Source organism: Urocampus carinirostris, chromosome 9, assembly GCF_059441175.1.
Source record: "Urocampus carinirostris isolate Australia breed hairy pipefish chromosome 9, RoL_Ucar_1.0, whole genome shotgun sequence".
In the NCBI taxonomy this organism is placed as follows: Eukaryota; Metazoa; Chordata; class Actinopteri; order Syngnathiformes; family Syngnathidae; genus Urocampus; species Urocampus carinirostris.
This window is the reverse complement of record NC_142357.1, coordinates 29490288-29511464: the sequence shown is the minus strand read 5'-3', so window position 1 is coordinate 29511464 and position 21177 is coordinate 29490288. Positions and strand designations below refer to the sequence as shown.

General features: G+C 39.3%; 1 protein-coding gene across 5 annotated transcripts in view; it reads left to right on the top strand.

Annotated features, from left to right (window-relative positions):
- pdlim7 (PDZ and LIM domain 7) overlaps positions 1–21177 on the top strand; it is a 50074-nt gene that overhangs the window by 26459 nt on the left and 2438 nt on the right. For 2 of the 5 annotated variants that reach the window (XM_088343443.1, XM_088343444.1), the window contains exons 5-11: positions 1216–1400; positions 5288–5326; positions 14198–14250; positions 16096–16339; positions 18819–18999; positions 19112–19232; positions 20979–21094. In XM_088343443.1, coding sequence (XP_088199569.1) covers positions 1216–1400; positions 5288–5326; positions 14198–14250; positions 16096–16339; positions 18819–18999; positions 19112–19232; positions 20979–21094 — 939 coding nt within the window. Of the gene's footprint in view, positions 1–1215; positions 1401–4225; positions 4243–5287; positions 5327–14197; positions 14251–16095; positions 16340–18818; positions 19000–19111; positions 19233–20978; positions 21095–21177 lie in introns of all 5 variants that reach the window. The other 3 variants (XM_088343446.1, XM_088343447.1, XM_088343445.1) reach the window with 3 other exon arrangements.

The window sequence follows — 21177 nt, the reverse complement described above, 5'->3', positions numbered from 1 at the left end:
TTGATCATTTAAATCAGGGGTGGGCAAACATTTTGAGTCACAGGCTGCATTGGCGTGAAAGCATTTGCATAAGTGCCTAAGCAAAGTAAAAAAATGGCTGGATGATATATTTAATTTTTCGTATATGCCGACAGTCTTAAATCCCATACCTCAGCAATACAAGAGGAAAAAAAAATAAGCCTATCCATTTTTTTCTCGTTTGCATCAATCTGTGCTAGTTGTATTTCATTGTCCATCTGTTTTGAAGGGACCATTTTATCTAATTTGTTTTTAGAATATACAAATATATTTACGAATAAAAACTTCAATTTAAAGTATTAGCAAATTAATATCTCCCTTTTAAGCTCTAAATTTTATCATTTTGCATTGAAAAAATAGGCCTACTTCAGGAATGTTTAATTGCACGAAATTAAAAATAAATAAATACAATCGATTAAAAAAGGCAACTTCAGAAAAACGTTGCCAGCTATTTGAAGGTTGACCATGATTGGAACGAAAATTTGTTTTTATGGGGGCACACTAAGGGACACAAGAGAAAAAAGATACCAAAATAACACCTTTTTATGAGTAGTATTTTTTTTAACACATCTTTACCATTTTCATTTGGCAGGGCGGGTTAAAACGCCCCTGTAGTTGGTTGAATTAATGATTTAAGTCTTTTCTGATTTTTTTTCTCCCTATTTTTCTAATAAAAATGTTTACCTGAATTTGGGAACTTCTATGTTAGATTTTCTATCTACTATTACAGATAGCTTCTTTTAACCTCTGCAAAGGCAGCCGGGCACTATAAACAGTGCGTCCGTGACTTCTATTTAAGGTAAAATAACAGTGGGACGTTTCCTCAAATGTTCTCCGGTTGATAAATAGTACTCAGTAGCTTTGGTGACATCCAGTAGAAAAAATGAAAACTGCAGTGCATCATTTTGACAAGGCTTCTTCTTTTATTTTTTGCTTCCCTCACCTGTGTCTCACGGGCCGGAATAAAACCGTTTAACGGGCCTGAGCCGGTCCGAGGGCTGTAATTTGGCGACCCCCAATTTAAAGAGTTACCCCAAATAAATTGCTTGGGTTTTGTGTAAATAGTTTCAACCTAGCCCAATTATTTGCAACTTCAAACTAAGTTCTGTCAAAGCGATGAACTGTTTTTGTGTCCAACATCTAACTGCATGTTGTGTGGTGTGCCGCATTGTTTCCTTCTCTCACCATGATATATAGGGCTCGCGTGCCGAGGCTAGCGCGCAACCAAAGTACTCCTTTGCGCCCAGCACCAGCATTAACAAGATGGCAAGACCTTTCTCAGCAAGCGGCACTAGTACAGGACCTGTCATAAAGCCTGTGGCCTACTCACCTACACTTAACACACCACGCAGTCAGGCCAGTGTGCTTCAACCACAGAACGGGTAGGTTCACTTTGCAGCAACAGACCAGATTTGTTACATAAAGTACTTTGTTCTGCTACGTTGCACTCAAGTCCGACAGTCTCTGATCCAAAAACTTTTATCTGAGTTAGACTTGCCCTTGTGTGGCCTGAAATTGAACTTATTTCCAGGAATCAGAAAAGAAATGTAACACATATCACTTTTTGGCTATTTGAGTGTTTCTTAGATATTTATGTCTTCTCTTTGCATACATTTGAATTTGAACTTGACACTGTCGTAGATTACAGGAAAAATGCTGTTTTTCCCCAACTTACAAACAATACTTTTAGATCTAACGGAATTTTCAGAAAAAAAAACAAGCGCGGGTAAAATAATGAAAGTTGCCAATCAGAACCAGAATTCTTTTTCTAGACATACGATGGAAAAACTAGCAAAACAATGGATCAGTCATCTCTTATTTTCTGTGACAGAATTTTGTTTGGGAAAAAAAAAAAGAAAGAAAAAAACCCAGTAGTTATTGGAATAAAAAAATAGATCAGCTAGGAACAGGAAAAACAGACCTGCTCAGAAAAGGCAGTAAATCGCTTAATCTAAGGACCAAAACTTTTAACATCCTTCAAACTATCCAGACGGTAGGTCAAGGAAAAGTAAACACTGCTGATTTAATGCAGAAGTATCGACGTGGCCTGTCTGCTCACATGGCTGACAATGTTGTTGCTTTTCCATCAGTTGGGGCAGGAGGTCACAATCATGAAATTGGAAGTTTTTTTTATTTCTTTCACAAAATGTAGAAGTATTTAACAATCAAAAATTAAAATAAATAAAAACCCACTATAAACCTTAGATGCTAACTCATTTAAAATGATAAATCATACAAAAAATATATATTATTTAAAAGCAGCAAGAAATGCAATAACTAAACACCTTTTGAGACAATGTGACACAGATGTCGGGTTGAGGTAAGTCAGTAAGAACTGGCAAAAATTAAGCATTTTCGCAACTCCTTCAACGAGAGTCTGCGGCTGTTTAAACAAAGTTTGGTTTTCTGTCTGTGTATTCTTTGAAAACTAGACTCACAATCCGCCTGCATTCAATACAACTCTTTTTAGCGTGAAATGTTGTATGAGTTGATATAAAGCTATACAAAAGGAAATCCACTTAAATCTCTATAAAATAGTTTTCTTATTTCAGCTTTGGCCATGTAATAAGCAGAAGCTCCACAGGGAAGTGATGTATGAATGGGGATCTTCTTGAGGCCACAGTTTAGTTCATGGGTTGGAAACCTTTTTGACTCAAAGAGCCATGAAAGCAATTTTTTAAGGGACTGCCACATCAAATATTTGTAGACAAAATTCACCTAAACCAAATCCTCTCTCCAGACAAGCACAAATTCTTCAGAACATATTTGATAACATTTATAAAATAATAATAACAATGCCTGAGCCTGTGTCCCATATCAACATACTTTATATCCCGCTTGTAATTTGACTCTCCTGCAGCTACTTAAGATCGCTGAGGCTTATTTTTTTACTAAATGATAGTTTCAAAACAAAGTGCTTGCGGAGTTGTTTTGTAAAAATGTCACAAAATACTGCAAACAAGGACACACATTGTATTTATGGGGTGCACTATGTGTGTAGAGATCCGCTCACCCAATCAAATTGCTTTGGTTGCTTGGCTGGGATTTTTAGTATTTCTACAGTTTGTTTTGTGGGTTTCAATCATAAAGTGACTGAACAGTAGACAGAGATTGTTTAATTAGCTTCCAAATGAAGGATTCCTTTGAGACGTACAACCAAAACTGGGTCTGTTGGTGTACCGGAATGACTGTAAACTGTAGTTGAAACTGCCCTTTCATATATTGGACTGAACAACATGCTTGTTGCTTTGGCTTCGCATTCTCTACAAGAGGAAACTTGCAGAGAAGACTACTTTGTTCTTTACTTATATCCAAGCCGAATGTAATAATGAAAATAGCCATATCTGGCTTGCAAGCTGTACTTCTCGACCGTTGGTTTAGTTGTTCCTGGAAACAACAATGTACCTTCAAGTGCGTCAAGGCTTAATTAATGAGCAAGAGGTTCTACAGAATCGTATTGTTTTGCAACGAACGATTGTTATTATGGCTAAAGTAAAACGCAACTATATGCATTTACTATTCTCTGGTTGCTGCCATTTAGGTCATCTCCATACTGCGATTCTGGTCGATGTGGTGTGATGCTCTAGTTTACCAGCTCGACTCATAAATTGTTCTGGGCAGTACACAACGTTAGAACCTTGGAGCTGTATTATTTAAGTTGTTTTCTCTTAGTGCAATGTGAGGTGGTTTGACATGTGGCAGAATGTCAGTACACTGAGCAAATGCTAACAACGGGACCAGCTATGACGAAAACATCAGTCTAAACTTGAGCTATTTCAGATGATGGCTTTCTATTGAAGCGTGCATTTGCGACACTCGGTTGTTAGGGACAGGAATCATAACACAAAATGTCAACATGAGTGAGTGCGGCACTGCCGAAATCCTGCGTTTGGGTCAGCGCCAGAGCCAATTTACATAACTCTTGAAAGGCATTTGCGTACGTGGCTGCGAGATGGGGAATGACAAAGGTTCTGTGCCAAGTCATTACGGTTCGGTGTGACAATAGCTTGGCCTGACAGGAGGACAATGCTGCCTTTCTCTCACAGGGCCTACTGAAAATAAAAGCATGCCTCTGTTTAACTCTTTGCATGTTTGCTGCATTTTGATGATTGTTCTGCCTATGCATAAACACTCTACTGGTTTTAATCCCTGTAAACGGTGCTCTGACCACATTCTCTTTTCTCTTTTCCTCCTTTTAATTGTGAAGATGGAGTCAATTGAAAAGTTAGTACATTTAATTCTCTCTCACTTGCATGTTTTGAATTAATGAATTTCTCATCTTTTAAAAAAACTACAAAACACGGTTTTGATCAGAGCTGTTCCAGTGTAGTTAAAACTAAAGTGTGGTTATTATGCTGGTTATAATTTTCTTTCAGTTTAAATACTTGGATAGCTATCAGTGTTATTTAGTTACGTATCTGTTGTGACAAACTGAATGCTTTTTTTAATGTCAAAACTAGGCCAGATTATTTTATTATTCAGTCATCTGTCAGTTATATTTTTATTATTTTTTAGCTTTATTTGACACTCATAAATATTTTTTTCCATGTTTCCCTTTTTTAATATTAGTTTCGCACCAACTCATAAATCTTTTGTTGTGCAAATTTTCCAGGCCTGCAAACTGCAATCACAATAATAAGCTTTTAGTTGAATGACTGTCTCTTTGGCAGTGTTTATGCCAAGCGAATCAGTATATTCATTTGAAGCTGCAGAAGTCACATTACTAGGGCTCATTAGTATTGTATAGGTGTTCCTTTTTGTGAAATTATAGATTTTGAGTTTTTAACAAGATCGCACATCTTTTGTGGCCTCACTGGCCTTTTTCATTATTATTGAATGCAATGTTTCACAACATTTATCAAGCCAAGGAACCCAAAGAATGAGTACAGAAATAATAAGACTGCTTTTCAATATAGTTGCCAATTTGAGATTTGTTCGTCAGCGGTTGTCCTGTTATTTTCATGGCAATAGGTGTTTATACAGTTACAACGGTTGTCATTGGATTAAGTAGATGTAGCAAACATTTATTTGGAAATGATGAGCCGACCTGGCACACTTTGGTGCCAGGGATGCTGGTTAAGACTCATTCATTTGCATGCCAGATGTTTCCTTTCACCAATGATACCTGCAAGACTTTTGACATACAATGACGGCAATGCTATATTCTTTTTTCCGCAGTACACATTACTACTACTATTTTTCGAGTCTCAGTTGGCTGATATTGCTTTCAAATCGTGTTAATCTCCCCGTTTTTTGTTCTGTTCTGTAGGGTTGAACCTATCCTCTATAACATGGGCCAATCAAACAAGTAAGAGATTATTTTGCAGTGTAGCTGTGTCTTAGGTTTGAAGTCAATTTGAAAGAGATTAGTCCGAGAAAATATGTTTGAATTAATCTCTTTATCGTTCAAATTCCTTTTGCATGGTCAGTTCCAGATTTCCTGAATTTAAGCTGTCTTGATTATCTCGTATTTGTGAGTAGTGATCCGGTAGTTTTTGTAGTAACAAAGCCCATCGTGTTGTGGTTATGTTAGCCACAGCCTGAGGATGGACCACATCCCCGGTTTTATCCCCAACGACCGCAGCAAAAAGAGGTTGATCCAGGATACCCAGGACTGGCAGCCTCGCACTGGTACAACCCAGTCACGCTCCTTCCGCATCTTGGCTCAGCTCACTGGCACCGACTTCAGTAAGTCCAAAGCCAGGCTTGGTTGCTTAGGACTGCAAGCGTGAACGTGCGACTAAATTCGAGGAAATCATTTTGTTTAAGTAAAAAAAAACAAGCATAGGAATTTAGGATTTCATTGATTCCTGACTGGCACTTGCTTTGCGTTTTTACTTGTAAAAGAACATCCTCCTGTAACTCTATTAGCCACAAGCAAGTGCAATGATTGTTTCCAGACTGAGCAATCATGAGAGTAGGTTTGTATGTCACCTTTACTAATGGGTGTGTGTCTACTGCATCTCCCAGTGCAGGACCCAGATGATGAAACCATGAAGAGGGCCAGGTAAATCCTGAGTGTACCTTGTTGCGGTTGACCGTTTATTCTTTTGTGTACTAGTTTAATATGCACGGATGTTGGTGTGTACACAATCTACAGTTGGACTTTTGGTAGCACCAAAATTAATGCGTGAATGGGGCCCTAATATAAAAAGTTTTAGTGTTTTTGCATTTCCTTCCATCTATTTTATGACTGTTTGAGTCAATCCTTGTAAAATCGTATGGATTACAAAAAGGCTAGTAGGATTTTAATGAACCTTGGTGTACCTGTTCGTAGTGATTGTGCAACAAATCAAAAATTGTTGATAAATTGTAAATCAAAATCAGAATTTAATAAATGCCTGGAATTAGTGCTATGGTTCTCAACAAGTCCGCTTAAAAATGACATAGACACTGCCTTCTTGTGGCTTCGCTTTGCCATCGCATTTTTTCCTTGCCCGTGATTAACAGCATCTGGCATTAGTTTGTAAGCCATTGTCCTATGAAGGGTCATCGCTCCCAATGGGTCGCATCCAAGAGGACAGGTGCATTCCGGACCTAATCAGGGCACTGTGAAATGTTTTTGAGTGCAAAAATTACTTATCAATTATGGACATTTATTATGGCCATGTAAAAATTTAAGGTAGGGTTTCCTACTGGTAAATTGTAATGGGAAGAACGTCCTGCAAATGTAATCTACATATTACAGTCATTTTTACCCAACACCTATAAGGAGAAATGTTTGTCTTAAAAACATATATATTTGTAATTTACTCAATCTAATAATCACATGTCTTGACCAGCTCAGTAGCCTAGATGGTAGTGTGCCGGCTTCGAGACTGGGAGGTCGCTGGTTCGCGCCTCGACCGACACATACCTAATTGGTATAATGGCGGCGCCCTCTGGCTGCGGCTGCACCGACTCGCTACAACGGGTCAGGTGTATCGACATTTCGTTCTGTGTACATTGTTACAAAGAATGACAATACAAAGGAAATTATTATTATACCAGCTCAGTAGCCTAGATGGTAAGGCGCCCGCTTTGAGACTGGGAGGTCGGTGGTTCGCGCCCCGGCCGAGTCATTCCTAAGACTTAAAAAGTGGTCGGCGGCGCCCTCTGTTGGCTGCGGCTGCATCGGCTCGCTACAACGGGTCAGGTGCAATCGACATTTCGTTCTGTGTACATTGTTACACAGAATGACAATACAAGGAAATTATTATTATTATTATTATTATAAATGCACACGCAAGATTAAAAATTGCATCTATTATTATATTTGGGGCTCTGCAAAATATTTTAATGTTAACGTCTTGCAACTGAAGATTTAAGCTACATATTAGTGTCATTTTTACCCAACACATATAAGGAGAAAGCTTTTTCTCCAAAACCTCTATTTTGGCAATTTACTAAAGGTCTAAAAATCATATGACTTGATGGCGCACGTAAATCTCAAATATTTGTGGCTCTGCACAATACACGATTCACACCGAAAATGTTCTTTTAATGGTCCTAGAAATAATGAAATTTGGCTTTGAAGATGCTTAAAAAGTTCTTGAATTTTTCAATGCAAAACGTTTTACCGCACCCTGTAAATAGATTTATGATCTTTCAATTTTAGATCTAGTGTTGCACAATGAATATCAACAAGTACACTCACTATGTTCGGTTTAAATTTCCAGTTTTTGGGGTGAATTGACTTGGAATGAATGTCCCCGTTCTTTCTCCTCTCACACTATTTCATTCTTTCCATGTTCCATTCTCTTTCTGGTGGGCAGGGAAAAGTTCCTCACTGAGATTCAGAGTCCCCGCTATGCCCGTCTGAGGGACTGGCACCACGGCAGGTCTGCTTGCTCCCTCAATATCAAATCCTGAGCAACGCCACGCGGCTGCGCTTCGAAGACGATGAAGATAGCCATCCATCCTGTGGCAGATAACTCTTAGACGCGGGTGGCGGCGATAAATAATTTTTTGGGCCTGGTGGAGAAGAAAGTAATCTAGAACTAGATGTAACTTAGCTAACATGACAAAATATTTTACTGGAAGATTGCAAACCGAGCCAAGTGTTAAGATCGGTGGACCACAGTGTCTGGATGCTTCGTTTCTAGCCTACTGAGCTGGTTTTGGAGAGGGGGGTGGGCACTTGTGGCAGAGGAGGATACCTTATCTGTTTGTGTCTCAACTATGCTTTCTCTTCTCACTCCTCACTGAGTTTTCATTTGTTGATCCTTTCAACTTGTGCATGTCTCTGAGCGTGAGGAAACCACTGAACAGTACTTGTCCCCCCCTTGCTGTCATCAGAAATACAATACATCTTACAAAAATGCCTTTCTCTATTTCTTGAGTGTTTCCTTTGTTTCAAGTTTCCATCTTTCACTATGCAAGCTTTTCATCTTTCTGCGAATTCGCTGTGCACAAGCTCAACTTTATCGTTGCCATTTGATTGCCTCATTGATAAAATAGCTGCGCAATTTGTCATTAAAAAACAGGCACCGGAATGGAGAAACAGCCTGTAATTTAACATTAACTCCCTGGCCAGAATTTTTGAACTATGAGCCTGTAATTGCCAAATGTCATTTTATTTGAATTCCTGAAAGTTGCTGTAATGAATTAAAAACTCGACCAAGCACAATTTACAAAATTTTTCCAAGCTAACAGAAAGGTTTTGAACTTTAATAACAATACACAATTGTTGGCCAAACAAGATAATGATTGTGTATGACGTAATTATCAAAATACTGGGGTACATAATCTACAGTCCTTCTGACTACTCGGTTGCAAATTTCTGAAATTATATACTGACTGATGATTGGCGGATGTGAAAATCCATCGTTTTCATGACATGTTTAATTTTGATGACTGGACCATTGACTACAGCACCCCAGCTCGAAGAAACAGTTTTCAGTTTATCGTTGAAAATTATCAGATTTCAACAAAAAGGTGAGCATGCCCTTTTAACTGTTTTGTACACTTAAAACTTGAATCTAAGTTAAAGCTTTAGCTTTGACTGCACACACATTGTGCAAATACAGCTGTGGATTGTTGTCAAGTGCTGCCATGTTTGTTGCCCTGCATCGACTTTTAGCGTGAAAATTGACATGCGCCGTCTCAGTGTTGAAAAATGAAACTCTAAGGCCTTTTTTTCCCCCCTCTATTCCAATTCTTTCACCCCCGGGGGGGCCGGGGCCAAAATAAGAACAACTCAGCCGGATGGGAAATCACAGGTGTAAACAAGGATCCGCAAATGTCAAGGTGTCCGTGGCTCGTTACTCTGCAGCGTGCAATCGCGCAGCTGCATCTTTTGCTCATTGCTCTGTTGAAAGCGGTGAAAATGTCAAGAAAACACGCCCCGGGCCACCCCGGCTGGGAATAGACACGGCGCCACGTGCACCTGTAGCCTTCAGCAGCGTGCGCAGCAGACAAACAACAACATGCATCTCTGAGGAGACTATGCTCGTCTGCTGGAGGAATAAATGGGTCTCCGTCGGGGCAAAGACTGGCTGATCCCGACCGTGTCTCCCGGGAAAGAATTTGAAGTTGCTTTCTCTTTTTTTTTTATGGCTATTTTCCATTACCCTTTTTAATCACTTCTGTTCCTTAGAAGAGCTGTATGGAATTTGGATTTTTATTACTAGCAGCCGCCACCTCAGGCTTGTGTCATCTTTGCAGCCTCTGTAAGCACGTTTATAATGCGCAGGCAAGTACGTACATATTGACACTTGAGACCGATGTTAACTAAAAACAAAACTGAAATGTTAAATGGTGATTTAATAGCACAAAATTTTATTTAAATTGAATTCGTCTTTATCGTCAAGTCATTTTTTATTTTTAGAGCCCTTAATTAGTCCCAAGGACAACGGACTATTATTACACCACCCCGTGATCTAAAACCTACATTAGCGCAAGGCAAAACTAAAAATCTCAGCATGAGGAAATTAAGAAACCCTGAAAAGGGACCGCACATTAGGTGTTCCCCCCCCTTCCAGGAGGACCAGCCTGCAATAAGTGTTGCAAGGTTATCAACAAACAATACACAGACATCATCAACATGAAATATAGGTCATTCATACACTATCAAATAGAAGAGTGCTTTGAGCTTAGATTTAAATAGTTCCACAGAGGTTGCAGATTGAATCTTGGAGGGCAGAACATCGACAGCACCGGGGCCCGAATGGAGAACGCTTTTGAGCCTGCGGACTCCTGATGTCTTTTGGGATCATTCGTAGACCAGCATTTTCAGAGCACATGCTCCAAGCAGGAACATAGAGGGTTATCAAATCTGAGAGATATGAAGGGGCAAGTCCATGCATAATTTTGTATAATACCAACAGAACCTTAAAATAATATCTTAAACTCTTAGGGAGACAATGCAGGTCAGCCAAATTTGAAGATAAAGTTGAGTCATCTGCATAGCAATGGAAACTCATTATACTTGCGAATAATATCGCATAACGGAAGTATATACTATAAATGCTGAACAGAAGGGGACCAAATACTGAGCCCTGCGGAACGCCACTGGTAACACTAAAGGGCTCAGAGGTCATATCACTGTATCTAACACAAATGCGTCTTATTTGAGAGGTAGGATCTGATCCATGAGAGAAGAGTTCCTGAGAAAGGAATCAATTTTTTTAGCTGATATAGTAAGAGATTATGGTCCACAGTGTCAAATGCAGCACTGAGATCCAGCAGAAGCAACATTGATATAGTGCCAGAGTCCAGTAAGATCGTTAGTTACTTTAACTAAGGATGTCACAGTAGATTGATTATCCCTGAATCCTGACTGCATAAATTCCCTAAAAAGATTCTTAGATATAAAATCATTCAGTTGCTGTGCCGCAACTTATTTAAGTACTTTAAGAACAAATGGTAGGTTTGACACAGGTTTATAACTACATAGGGTTTTCTGGTCGAAGTTGGGTCTTTTAAGCCTAAGTTTAATGACAGCGGACTTTAGAGTCGATTATATCAACGTTGTGAAAGATCGTATTTAACGAGATTAGACATACTCCAGGGTATACGTGTAAAAAAGACTTAAAAGATAAAACAAGATAAGAGTATCAGGATAAGAGGAAGAAAAAATATATTTACTACATAGTGCTTAGGAGACTGGCCTAAGTTATCATAAAAGTGCAATTGTTGTGAATGAAGAATAGGGAATCAGAACTAAAGTGCAATTAAAAGAAGTGCAATAACATCTAGCAGCAACACAAACCCCAATAGGTACATATTTTCTTTTCCATTTAGCATAAAAAAACAAACAAACAAAAAAAACAAAACGGAAATATATATTATGTTTATTTTATACATATGCCTGGAATCATATTTTCAGTTGTGCGCTCTTGTTTAGGGTGGTAATGACCCTGGGGAAGAAGTTGTCTCTGAGCTTGTTTGTCCTTGTTTTGAGGGACTTGTTGCGCCTATCAGAGGAAATTGTCTTATAATGTCGATGGCTCTGCTACAGTATCGCACAGCAATGGCCTCTGGACTGGGCAGAGATTAGCCGCTGATCGTCTTGGCTGTGTTGATTACTCTTTGTTTTTCCTGTCTGCTGGCAAATGAGGGATTTTTATCGTAATAAATGTAATGGGGAGACTGGATTTCCCAACCAAACGTGCATTTAACTGGTAAATTAGCAAAGTTTTCATCCAGGTCGACCTGACGAAAGCTTGGATAATTGTGGATACGCATGGGCAGTTAGCGGTATATATACTCGTTTAAAAGGCCAGTTGGAATCTAGCAATGCCATTTAACAAAAAAAACCCTTTTTTTTTTTCTGTTCATTTTCGCTCTGCTGTTTATGCGTGATTCATATTTTTTTTAGGTACCTTTAGTTCTTACAGCAATTAACTATTTGGGGAAATCGTACTAATTTTCTCTAAATAATTGTTTTTCTACAGTTTCTACAATCAATTGATGTTAGCAAGCAAACTGCTAAACTGTACACAATTGCCAATGTTACCTTGACAGCTAACAGCTTGGCGATGTACATTTATTTTTTTCTAGTGGGTAACGTTTCAAAATTCCTTACTTTTCAAGCACACGTAGAGCAAATTATAAATCACACACTCATAAAAACCGCCCAAAAAAGCCATGGGGACAAGCCACTCAAGTCACTCTCCACCACTCCCTCCGTGCCACCATTCCTCCTTCCTTATGTGTTCCGCTCCGAACAGCTTTGATAAAAGTAAGATAAAAGCAATTATGCGCGATGGCAAAAGAAACGTAAGGGGTCTCTAAACTCATTTGGGCATTCTTAACTCATACCTAACAGAGAAAATATTTCACTTATATTTTTTTTATTTTGAAACGCATGAAACGCTGAACATGCCTTTATAAAAACTTGGAGGTCACTTTCTAGCAATATCAGCTTTTATGAATCTATAAGTTGTGTCTATTTGACGAGTCCAAAAGCAACTTTTTGGGATTTTCTTCTTCGCAAATGAGCTAAGATTTCATCATCTCACAGCGGCTTATCCGTGATGGCACTTTTGACGTTGTAAACACGATTGTCGCTTACGGCGCAGTTACATGCGTGTATATTCTTTTGCTCCCCCAGAATGACGCATCTCCGGAGCACACTGTCTTCACCCACTACTTATTTCCCTCCATCTCCGATCGACTTTGAAGAATTTCTGAATGTGTTGACGCCCGCTGTGGGTAGCGGAACTTTCATATTAGAAACAAGTCGTTTCCCCAGCGCTGGGAGCCAAACGCCTTTTGGATATCACATTTTACCGGGCGCCACTGATGAATTTCTCGTCTGTCAACTCTGCTTTCGAGCGTAATAATTGGGAGGTATTCCTGTACTGCTATTTCTGGGATGTAGCGTAGCGTGAATTTTGAATTGGTTTCCCAGTCCCTTGTTTTTTTAGAAAGGTAAGGCTAGCATAATACGTATTAAAAAAAAACTTATTATTTTGCACAAACTTAAGACCAGTGTTTCTTACCAAATCAAATCTGAATTAGAAATAAACGTTTATTGGGTTATTTACTTTCAAAGGGTATACATTTTTTGGGACACACTGTAAATTTTAATATAGAACCAACTCTCTACACAATCTAAGAACCGATTTGATTTTGATTCAGATGTCTATCTTTTGGTTTGATTTAAAACGTGATGCGTCACTTCATCTTCAGTTTAGCAATTACCAAATTAACTGATTTTGTATAATTGATGCATCATTTATTAGTGATATGATGGGTCTGCCCTTTTTTAGACCCGACAGATATGTAACCCGTGTATGACAGCAGCACTACTAAATAATATTCTGTAGTTTCCTAGGCCAGTTCATGGCAAATTATCCATATTCTATGAAAACTACAAAAATTAAAATCGAGTAATGTTCATTTCTGTATTGAAAATGTTGTCACGAATATGTTGATTGTTACAACAATTACATCAACAAATTATATTCATATTAATTTTGTGCAGTTATTTTTTTAAGTGTCTAAGAACCACATTCAATGACACTTTTAAATGCTACTAGGAACTTTTTTTTACAAATATGAAACGTCTCAATTCTGAAATGATAATCTATGTGGCTGTCCGACAAACCTTTTTCGCCATGGCTAAAAGCTGTGCCAGGTAGTGTGTTTGAGGCACGATGTATTGTGTGCAAGAAATATTAGGTTTTTTTTGCTTTGTCTTTTTCAATTGTGGTTTTTTTTTGTCAACTTGGTCTTGAATTTGATTTCAAAAGGCCTTAAAAAGTCTTAACTAGTCTTGTATTTAACTTGCCTTAAGCTGTAGGAACCCCTGTAAACATGTACCCAGAGGGATTAGGCTTAAAGCTAAAGCTTGTTCTTTCTGAGTTTGGTGGAAAAGTTGGTTATTTGAAATGAATTGACTTTGTATTATTAGTAGATCATTTGTCCTTGGATATATAGCTCATGTAAAACAAATAAATATTTTTAGAAACTTCCCTTGCTTTTTTGGAGTTTGGTTGGCCTCGTAGAGCACTCAACCCTGTGTGCCAAGAAAGATGATTCCTTATCACTGTAATATTGTATCCCCCTCTCACACATCCTGAAGGTTTACAATTTCCAAGTTCTGCAGTTGATATTCGATACTTAGATTGCACAAACTCAAGCTAATATGAGACAGCCACGACCGCTGCTGTCAACCCAACTATGACGTGCTTTGTTATTGAGAGCTGTGTGTTCTTTTCTCCCCTTCTAATTAGTCACCTTCTTTCCACAGTGTTGAGCCAACTCTGTCACCTGCCAAGGCTCAGACAGCAAATAAACCAGATGGTGAGTTGGTCTTCCTGCTTCTACATCAACGCATCATGTAGGATGTACTGATACATTTTTATTATGCGTGAATCAACAATTGCATTCAAGCGTCAACAGACATCTGGAGATTAAGCTTGGATTGATATTTATATAATAAATATCCACCTCCCACATTCAGATCAAGCGCAACTGTCCTCAGGAACACCCTGTTGTGGATTAATTTTCCCTAAACAAATAACAGAACGTGCTGACACTTTTCCAATTTACCTCCAGTGGCACTGTAAGTAAATATAGTGTAATCATTTGATAAGCTCCAATGCCCTTTTGTTTGTCATCTGTACCACTGGTGGTCTAGTGCTAATGTGTCAGCGCCACGAACGAAATCGATCGTTCGTAAATTGAATTTGTTTGTAAGTTACTTTAGTGCTTTATTTGGTATGGAATGTATGTTTAAGGTTTATACAAGTATGTTTAAGGCTTGTATAAGTAACCCGTGTTTTTTTGTACAAGAGTTAGGCGACCTTCTCCTCCGTGTTAGAGAGTGGCCAAAATAAAGCGATCCACCCATTTTCTCATTCGCATCAAGCTAGTATTCCACTTTCATTTCAAAAGAAACGGCTCGCCTCTTCTTTACACTCTACACCAACCATATTGAATGCATGCACAAGATATTAAACAGTAAAAATGTCAAAGTTCTTAGAGCGTTGGACATTCAGTATAGAATGTTTACACACGAACTAGGAAGAGGACGTGGATTTTTTTTCTTCCGGGTGGATGCTGGGTGAGCTCTCACAGCCCCACACGCTGGTAGTGGTGGAAAGAAGCACTAAAGTACTGTCCCGTACTCTGATAAAGGTGCAAATAATACAAAATCGAACTTATAGCAATGTCCGGATATTTTCGGCATCCCGAAAAAAATGATCGTAAGTCGAATGGTCGTAAGTAGGGGAGCATCTTTATACACTATACTCTCTGGACTATAAGGTGCACCTAAAAACCCCAATTTGGCCAAATATTTGAAGGTGCGCCTTATAACCTGCTGCGCCTTATATAACACAGAATACGGTGGTTAAGAATGGACATGCATACAGTAATATAGGTATGCTCTACCATACAAGGTTCTACGATACAGTGTTTGAGTAAAGAATATGCTATAATTGATCAATTCGATGAACAATTCTGACCTGGGAATCGAATCAAAGCAGTGGCAGTGAGAGGACTGACTTTACCATTACACCTTCAGTGGTACAAATGACATAGGACAAGGCATTAGACATCTCATCATTACACTATTTTTACTCATGGTACTAGGAACACTTGATATGCATGGTGCATCGTGATAGTTTAATCAGTCTCTCCAATTATTCACCAACGAATCTTTAGATAATGGTGAAAACAAAGTGTTTCAACAAAATACTATACAAGCTTTTTTACGTAGTTTTACGTTATTGATTATTTGTTGAAGAAGTGGACAGGCTGTTTAACCTATCAGGATGCTCAATGCAAATCAGTGTCTTGGCACTAGAAGTGAAAATAGTGTGATCATCTGATAAGGTCTAATGCCATTTTGTTTGTCATTTGTACTTCTGTTGGTGTAGTGGGAATGTGTCGGCGCTCTCACTGCCACTACTCTTATTTGATTGCCATTGTATGGAGTATTTTACAGTTTTGGTCAGCGACACATAATAATGCATTGCATTAAATTGTATCCGTACAAAAGGAAGTTTTTACCTGAATCTCAAATGCGTCTTATAGTCCAGTGCGCCTCATAAATACAAATTATATGACGAGAGACTATTTTTTTTGGGGGGGAGCGCCTTATATTGTTGAAAATACCGGATATTTTTTCCCCCCCGAACGCAGGATCCAAAACTGCATCGGCGGCGGCTGGAGTCTCAACGCCATCCTCCCGACCACCGTGGGTTACTGACCCGAATTTTGCCGACCGCTTCCGTCCAGACAAGACGAGCACGGTGCTGACGCACCACCAGGAACCAGTTCAGCCCACACCCATGGAGAACCGCAGCTCCATCCTGCAGGCAGCGCAGCAGGCGCCTCAAAATAGCGGCAGGACCCCTGTGTGCGGCGCCTGCAACAAAATCATCAGGTGACATTCCCAGACGTTTGGCATCATATTTGAATGACAGCAGAAATATTTTCAGCCTCAGGTACGCAAGGTGGCTTGGTGTCTATGCTAATTTCCTGAATTGATTCTATTTTAATTCACAAGAGTACAAATAGGGTTGGATTTAAAAAGAATATCCATTTGATTCTGTTCATCCAAACTCAATATCAATTTAAATATACAACTATCAGAGAATATTTAAATCTTAAGCACAATACAAAGTTAGATGAAACGAGTAACTAGTTAAACAACTTTTTTTTTAAGTTTAATGTGTAGATTCAGTGTTCCCCAACTTTGTTCTACCTTCATATATTTAAGTCTGCTATTTTAAGCATATTACAGCTACAACAGTTCACGGATTCTTCAACTGCCAGGTTGGTTAGGGTTTGTTACTAGAAGCAGGAGAAACCTCCTGATCTGACTTAGATACAGCACCTTCATCATCTGGTTGCCATTGTTTTTTGGTGTAAAGCATCATCCAACTCTTCAGAGATGAACCAGACCATGGTATGGATGGGCAGCAGCATGTGACAATACTGAAACTGGATCTTAAATCACTGGAGAAAAACGGTTTTATATATAATATATATATATATATATATCTCATCTCATCTCATTAGCTACGCTGCTTATCCTCAGTAGGGTCGCGGGGTATATATATATATATATATATTTAATAAACTCTCCTTAACACATTTTATAATACTTGAGAGTTCCTGTAATAAGTAATGGAAAGAAAAGTTCAGCTCTTTGAATTATATTTTCCTAGATGTGTTGGAAATTGAATCTGCAGAAATGTTCCGTTTCAGTTGAGTAACATTTTGGCGCCCGCTTTGAGACTGGGAGGTCGGTGGTTCGCGCCCCGGCCGAGTCAATCCTAAGACTTAAAAAGTGGTCGGCGGCGCCCTCTGTTGGCTGCGGCTGCATCGGCTCGCTACAACGGGTCAGGTGCAATCGACATTTCGTTCTGTGTGCATTGTTACACAGAATGACAATACAAGGAAATTATTATTATTATTATTATTATTATTATTATTTTAAGTTTCATTCCTGGCAACAATTATTTTAGTCTTCATTAGTGGAGTTAACCAAAATAAAATTTATATCTTGACAATTTTAGTTACTTAAAAGAAAAACAAAACAATCTAGAACAGGGGTGGGCAAATATTTTGAGTTTCGAGCCACATTGGGTTAACAAAAGCATCTATGCAAAATTTAGAGGATTACAATTTTGTATCTGACGATACACAATCTTAAATCAGATACCTCGGCAATAAATGGAAAAACGAAGGGACGCTGGAAAAAGAGTAGTACCACAGTACATACGATTATATGTATTTTCATTATACAGTATTTTCACCGTTTGCAATTGGCAGGCTGGATTAATAAACCTGAAGGGCCAGACACATTGTCCATCCCTGGGTTGTAGCAAAAAACAGGTTTACTTAAACATAAACATAGAGAGTACAATGATCCCAGGGGATAAGCTCCAACAAGTGTGGTTTATAAGATTGATGTTGCCATGGCAACATCGAGGTTGTTATGAAAAAGGATGCCAATTTTGAAGGTCTTACTGAATAAAAACATTACATCCCCGACAACTATTCATGAAAGCAGAAATGGAAAAAGAAGGAAAATTTAAACCAGCCTAAGTAAGACCCTCAAAAACTGGTCGGTCACAGACCTTTTTTCAGTGGCTGCGGGCCTTTGTCTTTGCAAAATAATTATAAGGGGAAAAAAATGAAACAAAACAAAACCATAAAATTCCACTTCTTAACATTAAATGGCAATAATGCCCTGCTCTATCTATTCAGCCACTTGGCGCCATCCCAATTGTGTTTGAGAGGAACCACATCTAATTTTATTGAGAATTTGATGGTTTCATTTCCTTTTTCTGTACATAATGGGTCCCAAGAAAGTTACTTAGGGAATAGGGGAAACGTGGAAAACAACGATTGTGTCAAAGATGGAAATTAATGCAAAATACGAAAATCCTTGAAGGTACAGTCAATGTTGTAAAATTGTGATATTTTTAACCTTTTACCAGTATATTGATATTATTATCCATATACTTATTGTTGTTTAGGTACACATATTATTCACAGCTTGGGTAAGAATTTCATTTAGTATGTGTCTTTTCTAAAGCAGTTTTAGAGGGCCACGTATATGCGATGTAGGCTAATACACGAGTAGATTCAGATTCAGAGTATATGTGGTAGTTTGAGTTGTTTTTATTTTACTGCTCATTTTGTTTTTGTCATTAATGGGTGAATATATTCTACTATCTGTCACAATTCTTTCAATCTGTAATTTTGAGAAGTTGACATTTTTCCTTGATTTGGGTCGCGGCTTGTAATCAGAGTGGAATTGTGGGTTCTGAAGACAGACCAGTTGAGAACCACTGCCATAAAAGGGGAGGCCTTGTAGGATAGCATTTGATATGATGACTTTTGATGTCCAGGGGCCGCTACTTGGTAGCTTTGGGCCGCTCGTGGCACCCGGAGGAGTTCACGTGCTCGCAGTGCAAGGTGGTCCTAGAGGAGGGAGGCTTCTTCGAGGAGAGAGGTTCCGTCTTCTGCACCAAGTGCCACGACAATCGCTATGCGCCCAACTGCGCAAAGTGCAACAAGAAGATCACAGGGGTAAGACGACGAAACTAACGCGACTAAACATCCCAGTGCCGCTAAATGGATGCAAATGCACGCGCGGTTGTCGCCGGAATGAAACATTGACGAGCTTTTTCCGCCTCGTCAGGAAATCATGCACGCCCTGAAGATGACCTACCACGTTCAGTGTTTCAAGTGTGCCGCCTGCAAGACTCCTATCAGGAACCAAGCCTTTTACATGGAGGAGGGCGAGCCCTACTGCGAAAGAGGTGACAAATTGAGTTCGAGTCGGGAATATGACACACTGCGCAGCTTCACCTTTCTGACTATCTTGTCTGGGAACACCAACGCACTGCTGGAGAATGTGCACTCTTTAATTTTTATTAATATACCGAGCATACCTCCTGTAGCTAGAATACTAGAATAAATGGAGTTGGATTAAAATACTGCGAGTAAGGTCATGTTAGGTACTCACATTGTGAAAGAAAACATTTACTTGTGTTAAGTTGGACTGTGAAGGGTTTTAACACGTGCACTGCCGTTGATGGCCAATTAAGTCAAAGTTAGGTACACTATTTATTCTTTATCTGCACGGCTTAACCTCAGCAGGGCACACGGAGACATACAATTACCTCGCTCATTCACACCTAGGGACAATTTGGACTGGCCAATCAACCTCACATGCATGTTTTTGGTATGTGGGAGGAAACCGGAGTGCCAGGAGGAAACCCACGCAAGCACGGGTAGGGCATGCAAACTCCGCACAGGAAGGGTGGTAGCTGGATTTGAACCTTTTATCGTAGACTTGTGTGGTGGATGCGCTAACCACTCAGTTGCTGTGGCACACTACACTATATATGCTATATTTTAATCACACACACGCTTTCCTATCACTGACTTTTTAAAATCTCAATATTATTAGCGATTTTAATTCACAGGCATGTCAGGACTCAGGAGTTAGCAGAGCTGCCCCTGTTTACTCTACTCTAACGTTATTCTTCCTCCTTTAGAGGCTCTGTCCCTTATGCAATCAGAAAGCGCAGGGTGGGTAGCGTCAGAGACAGAAGGCAGTAAAAAGGGAGATAATGTATCTGTATCTGAGTGTAAATAATTGGCCCGTCAGATAAATAAAAATGCTGATACTGATATCCCTCAAAAATCGGTGCCAATTATCGGCCTCCCCAAACAATCGGTCGACCTCTACTCTAAACAAGCAAAGTGGGGTCAAGGTTTGAGTCACCCTACTCTTGACCCAAGTTTTTTAAAGAATCTTATGCATTCGGGATTCAACTAAGATGAAAGCAAAGGACCTAAAAACATAAAAGCAAACTTATTCAAAACTACTCTTTTAATCACCTAAATTGTGCCTCGCAGAGCAAATGTTTGCACTCGTCCATTTAGCTCGATTGCTGTTGACAAACGCGGCATGTCTTCGGTTGAATGATTTAGCAGGACTGGCACTTGAGTGCAGATGCGCTTACTCGCTGTCCTTTATGGGCTGAGGAGCTCAAATGTCGTACGTTGCAACACTTAAGCTCAGTCCCCGAGATCAACCACCACGACTCTCCGTCACTAATCCTCATGTAGTGGCGGGAAAAGCTCATGTGGGTTCTAAAAATACAACGTGTGACGACATGAATCGTGATTTAGTATGAATGCGCTTCATTTGACGTTCTCCATTTTTTAGTGGCTTAACCGCTATAAATGTTTGAAGTTGTTGTCACCATGATGGAGTCAGACTCCAGTGGCTTCCACAGATGAACTTCTCCTAAATCCAAATGCAACTTTGCTTACCTTTTGACCTTGTTGAAAAGCATTCGTAGTTCTTACTGCAAGACATTGCTTGAAAGTAGCTCTGGATCTTCCCCCACCTTTGGTGATCAGGTCATGGATGAAGACAGTCTATTGGCTCACTCCCAGAAACATTCACTTGTTTAATTTGCAACCCCAGACTCATAACTATTCTTTATACAAGTGAGTTTTGCAGAATCTTTTTAAAGTGTCCGTCTTTGCAGATTACGAGAAGATGTTCGGCACCAAATGTCACGGCTGCGATTTTAAGATCGACGCCGGGGATCGCTTCCTGGAGGCCCTGGGTTACAGCTGGCACGATACGTGCTTCGTCTGTGCCGTGAGTCACTGGGGGAAACTCTTCTCTAGTTCAGTCTTGAATGCATTCCTCTTTTCATCAATACTGTGATATGCTCTTATTTT